This window comes from Haliotis rufescens, unplaced genomic scaffold (genome assembly GCF_023055435.1).
Source record: "Haliotis rufescens isolate VD_foot unplaced genomic scaffold, xgHalRufe1.0.p SCAF_46, whole genome shotgun sequence".
Classification (NCBI taxonomy): domain Eukaryota; kingdom Metazoa; phylum Mollusca; class Gastropoda; order Lepetellida; family Haliotidae; genus Haliotis; species Haliotis rufescens.
In genome coordinates, this window is record NW_025964179.1 from 83,585 (window position 1) to 93,449 (window position 9,865).

Genomic DNA, 9,865 nt, shown 5'->3' on the forward strand with positions numbered 1-9,865 from the left:
GCATCAGTCCGGACTAGTTCAAGCAGCCACACACACACACACGTGCATGCACGTCGCTATATCAGTGCAATAATCTTGGACGCGACGTTAAACCCAATTTCACCTCACCTCCAGTTATATCACGGCGTGTCAGCTCATGTGGGAGGAAAGCCCGAAGTGATGCAGGGCCCGGATCCACAAAACCTTCGTAGCGCTACGAACATCGTAAAAACGATATGTGTAAGTTACGAAGGCTTTGTGGATCGGGGCCAAGGTCTCTTATACACGCCGAGTCAAGGGCTCTCGCGAATTTAATTGACGGCGTAGTGTCAAATAGAGGAAATACGGTAGATCTAGTTTGATATCGGATGTTTGGGGCGTTCTAGGCCGCAACCCAGACTGCTTCGATGATAACATTAAAATATTTAACGAAGGCATATCTTTTGCATACAACGAAATTTTTATGAAACTGTTAGAGAAATGTTCTATGGTGAACAATTTAAGCTATTTCCTCATTGAAACAACCGACAATGAAAGTAAAATATAACATTATAAAAATTGTTTGAAAAAACAACATCACACGAGCAGGGATAGTTAGTCAACATGTTAAAGTTGAACAGCATCACACGCACAGTACTGGGTTGTCTTCTGGTTTAATGCAATTCTTTAACAGCACTGTTACTGTTAACAATTTCTTTGGCAGCCATAACTGAGAGTGCAGTGCAGATATAATGACAACCGGGACACGTTAGGACGGTTCTCATTTCAGGGTGGGGAGGTATAATTCAAAGATTCACACATTCAAAATAAGTGATATCTAATACATTTTGTTGAGAAAATAATAGATCTAATTGTTCATTTTTGGGTAACTTTTTCTGAACCCACGAACATGTAATTTCATTATTGAAACAACCGACAATGAAAGTGAAATATAACATAATAAAATGTGTTTGAAGACATTTTATTCATGACAACATGGTGTTTATAAACCTTTTTCTGTTCGATATCCATTGCCATCTCCGTCAACCACCACCGTTAGAATTTGGCAGGAGGGGATTTGAAAGTGCATCAGAAAACACTCCCCTTCGAAAGTTCACGAAAACAATGTCCCAGATGAAGTGACAGCTTATCAAATTTGATGAAATTCATTTCAGAACACGCACACTTATGAAAAGTATACACGACCTTCTATTTCTGGCTGCAGCGCAACCAGCAGTACATTTTTTTTAAATGTAAGTTTTATTTTGCGATTATGATTTATATAATGTTCTACTGGACATAGAGGCATATTTCCATTCGTGAATACAAAAAACTTTTGGTTAAAATCTATTTCCGGTGTTGCTACGGTAACAGTTCAAATTTTATTCATGACAACATGGTGTTTACAAACCTTTTTCTGATCGATATCCATTGCCATCTCCGTCAACCACCACCGTTAGAATTTGGCAGGAGGGGATTTGAAAGTGCATCAGAAAACACTCCCCTTCGAAAGTTCACGAAAACAATGTCCCAGATGAAGTGACAGCTTATCAAATTTGATGAAATTCATTTCAGAACACGCACACTTATGAAAAGTATACACGACCTTCTATTTCTGGACCAGAAATGTCTAAGTTCTGTCACTATTTGGCTTTGGATCCGTGAAATCTTGAAATTGACAGGTCACGCCATGCAGATTCCTCATTTAAAAATATCCGGCCCGTCTGCAGCCTAAACAGCGTCTGTTCAAGTCATACTCAGTTGCATTAGTAATCATATGGATGTACCCGCAGGCTCGATCAATCCCAGTAAATCTGCTTCTTTCAACTAGATCTAGTTAATGTTAACACATGATTGTCAGCCATTGACAACTGTGAGGTGTCGAGTAACCGTGATATAGGTCAAGTTCTGCCACATCCAAGTTCGGGGTGGAGAGGCATTTACTTTGATGATATTATTGTTTCCTGGGGGTAATTGCTAACTAACTAATAACTCTTAGACATGTTAAATGTATATTAGAATGTTAATTCATAACGTTTGCTGTAGAAATATATTCGTTTAGCATTTTTAAACCTTTTTCTATTACCCGTCATGTGGCATGTTCGATTTCCAAAGAAATAACCTCTCGCACAAATTTCCGAGAAACGACAGCCAGTCCACAGTGTCCAACAGTGTGCAACAGTTTGATTGAAATTAAAACATCTCTCTTTGGATTTTTAAAAAACTATGTGTTTTGAACACTTATTATGAACTACTCACGACTATAGTGTTTTTTAATCTTGAACTTTAGTAATAATTGTTACATATAAAACTACCTGTGACCACTTTTCGGAATGTTATAAAATTGCGGACCTGTGCACCTGTGTTATTACGCGTTGCAAAAGAGCGCCGTTTTCACAGCGTTGTTGCCGTCGTGGTAGAATGGAGATAAACCTACAGTGTTTTGAAATTTGATTTAGCGCTTGACCGAGCGCTTTAGCGCGAGGTTCCAAATTATAGGTTGGTATCTATTCTACAGTGGGACTACATCAAATTTAAAAACACAATAGGTTTATCTCCTAAATGCACACACATATATAAAGTAAAAATAATGACTCTGTGAGCCTGCTTACCTTGAGAAGGAACCTGTGAGCACAGTGTTTAGTAGTGACGTTAACGCGGCGATAAACACGAAAAAAACCAAGCCAAAGATGGAAAGAAATATAATCATCAATACTCTGAGTATATCACTACTGCCTGAACATAATCGTCTTGGTAGCATCAACCAAGTCAGCGAGCCTGACCACCCGATCCCGTTAGTCGCCTCTTACGACAAGCATAGGTGCAGAAGACCTATTCTAACCCGGATCTACACAGGTCGGTATGTCATGTAAGTGAGTGGGTGACTTTTCACGCCGCATTATACAGTTTTTCAGTTATACAAACGGCGTGTCTGATCAGAATGGGAGGAAATCCAGAAGTGATGCAAGTCTGAGACTATTACATTTTGTAAAAGCCCACAAACACAGTGTGGTATTTACAAATAAAGGATATAATACTTGGGCCTATTTGGGATTCATTTTGTCAGAATGTGAATTGTGAATATAAATAGGCGCGGGTTTATTTAATTATATGTATGTAACCATGGTGATTATGTTTCGTTTTTACACACAAATATGAATGTAATCTGTCCCGCGTACACGGACAGCCGAATCCGAATCAATTGCGGCAAATGTAGGAAGTCGGCACTTCTAGTATAATAAAAGGATGAAGGTGACCCATTCGTCTAATGTACCGAAGGGTTGTAGCCTCCCTTGAATAAATATTTTCTTCAATCTTCATAGGCACCGTCATGTCACGTTTAAACCTAAAAGAGACTAACTCCCAATATCGCTAACGATTGTCATTGATGTTGCGTGATAATTTGCGGGTCTTCGCGTGAACGAGTTGACTAGTTTCCTTTCCGCCAGGCTCCGTCTCTACATGTTACAAAGTTGACGCAGCGCAACCAGCAGTACATTTTTATTAAATGTAAGTTTTATTTTGCGATTATGATTTATATAATGTTCTACTGGACATAGAGGCATATTTCCATTCGTGAATACAAAAAACTTTTGGTTAAAATCTATTTCCGGTGTTGCTACGGTAACAGTTCAAAACAAGTTCAAGACCCGGCTCCTACGATTCTTCGTTGACAGAAGCGTATCGTTGCTATCTCAGTTGTTATTTTAACAGATTTCAGAGACCTGTTTGAGTTCAAACGTCTTCATTATTTCTGCAGACAGGTTTGTAGATGTTATTCTGTATGAATTCCTTTCCGAAATGTCTCCGGATTTGTCTTTGTTGGCATTGTAAACAAAACAGGCCATCTTTGACAACCAGCAAATATTCAACATTTTGAAGCCCATTTTGCTTACGTTTTCCTTTAGATTAGTGTTGTATTATCTATTCCTTCATTTACCAGCTTGTTTGCCTATCATATTTAGACGCACGTTGTAAGTATTTCGGTAATTCTGGAGCCACCACGGTTGTTTCGACCCCCAAATTGACCACTATTCTGATCATGTTTATGAACGGCCCCACACAAAAACGTCATCGATTCACCTAAACCACAGTCTGTGACTTTAGCCACCTGTCCGTAGCCCAAGTCTAGTAAACCTTTCTTTCAGTGTAGTAAGCTTTGCTAATAAAGGTCCATACATGAACACTAAGATCTACTGAAAATGATGGGGTGTTGCCTAAACCGTCATCGGTTAATGTGGACTAAAACGCTAAAGCTTTCTTTCGCAAAAAAGTTTAGGGAAGATCCATCAAACTGACAGGTTTTGGCAAGCAGCAAGTTACTGCCACAGGCTGTCATACGCACTGGGATATTTTCCAGTCCCGTAATAGTTATGTGCTTTGGAAAATTGAGAATGATGTCTATTAGACCTTCTAAAGGTCTAATGATATTTTTAGTAAAATCTGGTTGAAATCCTTACTGCACTTCAAGTCCAGTATTCTTCCGTTTGGTCTAGGGATTTCCTAGACCTGCCCAGAGGCCGATATTTGACCCAAATCCATGTAGTCTGCTAAGGTCAGCTAATAGTTCTCCATATCATAACAGAAATACCCACTGAAATGATGCCAATAGACAATTGCAGGCCAGTAAACTGGGAATATATAAGGTGTATCAAAATTGGGCTGATCAAGTTTTGCACAGAAATATATTGTGCTTTACTAGGAAACTGACTTGTCAGTCAAAATGTCCGATTTCAAACTACTTTCATTATTTAATGATGATACATGTGATATAGAAGAATGTCCTCTCAAAGGTTGATAAAATCATGAAAATTTACTGATGTCATTTAATTGATATCTCAAATCAAAAGTCAGTAACTATGTCCAACGACTATGAATGTACATACCAGTGACTACACATTTTTATGTACTTTTATGTTCTATTGAAGTTATTTCTTTCTTCCTCATTATTATTATTCTCATTATTCTCTTTCTTCTAAACAGATACTTTTTGTGGACTTGTTAAAATAAAGATGAATTATCACAATATAATTAATTTCTCACCCTGTAACAGGTCCTAGGTTGTTTTTTTTATTACCTCATTGTCATTACTACATGCCTAGCAAGTGTGGGAGATATGTACTTTGCCGCTAACACTGTCTTCATGACCTTTGGTATTTAGCTTTTAGCCATGAATTATGCTTATAGTTATAACATAAAAGCATCTTTCGATATAGAAAAGCCCACTCTATTTATACTGATAAAACATCAAGATGTTATAAGTAACTTCATGTCTGTCTTTTGACAGGTTTCTGTTGTTGTGATCGATTATCTGGATTCTACAGTTTTTCCTGTGTTTCACCTTGATCTGGTGCAAAGATCAACTCTAGAGGTATTCTCATCTAAACAACACACATAATATTGACATGTCCCACTTCAAAACACAAGAACTCTAGCTTTTACATTCATCAAGGCAGGGTTTTTAGATGGGTTCACTTTCCAGGACATGGATTGTCATCTAAAATGTCCAACAGATTGTTTTAAAATTTGGTATATATTTATATATCGTTGATAAAATGATGAAAATGTCCTCATGCCAATTGTCTCCATCAAAATCCCTGTATAAGTACACAATGTAAACCACTCATGTAAACAAGCTTAACACGTGTCAATACCTGTATTTTGTCCTTTGTGTGAAATGAATCTAAATAAATCCCACATTGATACTTCAGAGACATGCTGTGTCCTAGTGAGAGTTGGGTGAACCTGGATGACCCTCCCTGCCCCGACACTGATGCTGTCATCCCCTCCTGTCCTACAATGAGGTCCACCAGCCTAATATGCCCCACCCCTAGATCCTCCATCTTCTACAACAGCATCCTACAACAGTTTGAACAACCTATTTCCTTCCCATCCTTCATCCCAAGCGAGTATCTGAATATTCATAATGCAGGTTTTTTCAGTCCAAATACCAGTGTGCTTCATTCAGACTATCCTAACTGTACTTCTAACTGTACTGACACTAATGACCTTCCTTCTATGTTTCTATTAGAGAGCAGACATGTCTTCCCCAGCCGAAATCATACATCTCTCCCTGCCACCAGTGCAAGCATAGTCCCAAGCCCATGTGATATGTCCCTCCCTGCTGGCACCAGTGCAAGCCAAACCTCAATCGTCGAAGAGTTTATTGCTGAACTCTCACCACCTCATTTCATGCCTGTTACTATTTGCAGTGAATCAAGCCTGAGTCAGAACATCAGCCAGACGTCATTGGGTTTCGATGGTTCCACCTTCCAGCCTCTTCAAGTTGACAGCACATGCAGCCTACATCAAGAAACAATCAGCCAGACGTCATTGGTCCCGGATTTCGATGTTTCCAGCTTCCAGCCTCTTCCAGTTGACAGTGAATGCAGCCTGGATCTCCCAACAATTAGCCAGACTTCATTGGTACTGGATTTTGATGATTCTACATTCCAGCCGCTTCCAATTGATAGTGAATGCAGCCTAGGTGAAGCAGCAATCAGCCAGGCATCATTGGGCCCAGATTTCGCTGTTTCTCGCTTCCAGCCTCTTCCGGTCGACAGTGAATGCAGCCTGGATCTACCAACAATCAGCGAGACGTCATTGGGCCCAGATTTTGATGATTCAACATTCAGGAAGCTTCAGGTTGACAGTGCTTGCAGCCTAGATCAAGCATCAATCAGCCAGACGTCATTGGGCTCTGAGTTTCATGATGCCACCTTCAGGCTGCCTTCAGTTACCAGTGCATGCAGCCTAGATGAAGAAACAATCAGCCAGACGTCATTGGGCCCAGATTTGGATGATTCCATCTTCAGCAGTGAAAGCAACCTGTCACAAGACTACAGCCAGACTTTGATGAAATCCATTGTCAGCCCTGTTCCTGGGAGCAGTGGTTCCAGCCTGTCACAGACCATCAGCCAAGTATCAAGTATTGAGGATTTCAGTGAATCCATCCTCATAGCCTATTCCTTTCAGCTGTGAATCCAGTCACAAGATATCAGCCAGAATGAATGAAAGTTTTGGCAAGAGCTCAAAATATACTAAACATGTAAAAGCAGAAAGAAACAATTTACTATTACCATACCCCCCACACACACACACACACTTCTGCACTTTTAATGCCTGTTCTCATGTCGGGTTTCTTTTGTATTTCTACAGATTTCTTCCTTGAATTTGTCCCAGGATAATAATCTAATGAAGGTTGCAGTGACTCTCCTGCTGTGAACCTTGGCTTCATTTCATTTCAGATCTATATATCACTTCACACCACGCTGTGTCCAGCAACAGAGATCCAAGATCTAGCTCCAGACAAAACTCCATCCACCTTGGTGACCCCTTCCTTGGCTCAGGACTCAAGATTTAGTTTGAACTTCATATATATCTGTGTTCAATAACAGTGACCCATCTCCAGCCAAAAATCCACCTGCCCTTCTACTCTTTCCAGAAACTCTTAAATGATTGTCTGCATCCCAAATACAACCTGCTGGAACCATAATCTGATTCTGTGAAAGAGATTTGTCAGTGACAAGATTCCCAGTCTAACTGGTAGCCAATGCAGTTCTTTCAGGACCATAGTTATGTGGTTGGTAATTAGGCATTGTGTGCTGAGCCTGACGCCTGTATTTAGCACACACTGTATCTCGTGCAAATGACTTTGCTGAATGTCCTGCAGGAGATATTATTATTAGATTAAAGCACAAAATGCAGCAAATTGGGTTTGGGTGATCCTTGCACAGTCAGGCTGGTTAGGCTTATCATCAGCTCAGGGTTCTTGCCCCCTCTACACGCAGCCCAGACAGCAAATGGGAATTCTTCCAGGAAGCACTGCCTAGTCAAACCCACTAAGAATGTTTTGGAGAAAGTGAAAACTCCTCAACACTGCAGCCTTCTGCAATACACATATTGTCAGAAGGGCTTTATTCCCAGGAACAAACCTGGGTACTCTCCCAATTTCAGTCAACAGATTGGGAGGTACCAAACCTGAGGCACCGAGAACAATGAGGAGTTGGACAACTTGGTTCTTGGGATGTAAGCGTGACATTTCGAAAGCGAGGTCTGCATATTTGCCATGTTTTTCCTCCATCTTGTCAATCACATTAGTGTCAAAAGAGACAGAAAATTCAATAACAAAAATGATTTCATTAGACTTTTCAAAAAGGTCCAGATCAGGTTTGTTGGCCTGGACAGGCGTGAGGCCTATTCCAAAGAATTTTGTATTGATGATTTTCCATGACGCCCTTGCGGGTCTTACCATGGATGGACCTCTGTGTCAAAACCACCAGCAAGGCAAAGATGGTATTATTATTATTATTATAATTATTATTATTATTATTATTATTATTATTATTTTTTACGGGTAAAACAAAAAATGCAGCCAATTTGATTTGACTGATCTGGCACAGTCAGGCTTGTTAGGCTCATCATCAGCTCAGGGTCCTTGCCTCCTCTACACACAGCCCAGACAGCAAATGGGACTTCTCCCAGGAAGGGCTGCCAAGCTAAACCGTCCCAGAACATTTCTGAGAATGTTAAGACTCCCTAACACTGCAGTCTTCTGCATTACCCAGGGCTGTATTTCTGGCAACATACCCGGGTACTCTCCCAATGTCAGTCAACAGATTTGGAGGTACTAAACCTAAGGCACCAAGAACAATGGGGAGTCGGACAACTTGGTACTTGGGTTGCGAGCGTGCTACATACTGACAGTAATTGGCAGTAATTAGCATTCCTCATAATTCACTATCACCAAAGATCTGTTATTTTAGGAGTTTACCTGCTTTTCATTGGCAACATGGTCTTTCATGGTTTTTCACTTGTGGCATCATAAACATTGCTTAAGTTGGGCAACCAATTGCCACATATATTGGCCCACAAGTTGTAGTTGTCATTTAGGCCGGCAGCGGTAGTTATCATGTCCCTGCTAGCGGTAGTTGCCACGATGCTTTTACAACATTAGCTGCTATTTTCTCCAAGCAGCAGTAGTTGCTACCAGGGCCAACAGTGGAAGGTATCATGTCACTGGCGGCGGAAGTTACCACAATCCTTTTACAACGTTAGTTGCCTTGGGCAAGCAGAGGGAGCTGCTAATTGACATTGACAGAGGTAGTTGCCACAGTAGCTTTTCATGTAATTAACTGGAAGTTTCATAGCACCAGGACCTGCACACCCTCAACCCTTGTTCTTATTGGCAAGGGCATCCTGTGTATGGTAACCCCCTCCCTTCTTTCCTCAGCATAACGTGCAACAAGTGCTATTTATTTCAGTGGATATGTTTGTTGGTGGTGAAGGTGTGGCTATAAGGGGAGGTGGAGGCCACCTTTACTAGTTATTGTTTGCTTGTTAAAAAATAAATACAAATATGTCATTAGTTCGGTTTTACTGCACTCCTAAGCCATCATATTGAATCACTGGTGTTCATTGATAAGTATTTCATAAAGCCAAGTTTACTTCACTTATACATCTCTCTCTTGCTATTACATTATAAAGGTACACACAACATGTATAATCTGCATGGTAAGTATATCAACAATGTGCAGACTGCCTGTTGTTTATTTGAACTGCCAGTAATTACCATGATTAGTGTTATTTTATTCAGTGGATATGTTTTGGTGGCGAAGGTGTGGCTATAAGGGGAGGTGGAGGCCACCTTTACTAGTAATTGTTTGCTTGTTCAAAAATAAATACAAATCTGCCAAATTTGGTTTTACTGCACAACTTAGCAGTCATAACAAATCACTGATGTTTATTGATATGTATAATCTGCATGGTAAGTATATATATCAACAATGTACAGACTGCCTGTTGCTAATTTGAACTGCCAGTAATTACCATGATTACTATTTTTTATTTCAGTGGATATGTTTTGGTGGTGAAGGTGTGGCTATATGGGGAGGTGGAGGCCACTTTA

The 9,865-nt window shown here is 40.2% G+C and overlaps 1 protein-coding gene across 3 annotated transcripts; it reads left to right on the forward strand.

Annotated features, from left to right (window-relative positions):
* The first annotated feature begins 3,610 nt into the window (after positions 1 to 3,610).
* LOC124148707 lies at positions 3,611 to 8,079 on the forward strand. 3 transcript variants are annotated; one of them, XR_007218217.1, is made up of 3 exons: positions 3,611 to 3,722; positions 5,246 to 5,329; positions 6,171 to 8,079. XR_007218217.1 is itself a non-coding variant. In XM_046519953.2 (3 exons), the coding sequence occupies exon 3, from the start codon at positions 5,674 to 5,676 to the stop codon at positions 6,937 to 6,939; it is 1,266 nt and encodes a 421-aa protein (XP_046375909.2). In that variant the 5' UTR covers positions 3,611 to 3,722; positions 5,246 to 5,329; positions 5,670 to 5,673; the 3' UTR covers positions 6,940 to 8,079. The 3 variants fall into 3 exon arrangements, 2 of the variants coding, with proteins under 2 accessions (XP_046375909.2, XP_048239157.1); XM_046519953.2 differs by having other exon boundaries at positions 5,670 to 8,079; XM_048383200.1 differs by having other exon boundaries at positions 5,246 to 8,079.
* The last annotated feature ends 1,786 nt before the right edge of the window (positions 8,080 to 9,865 follow it).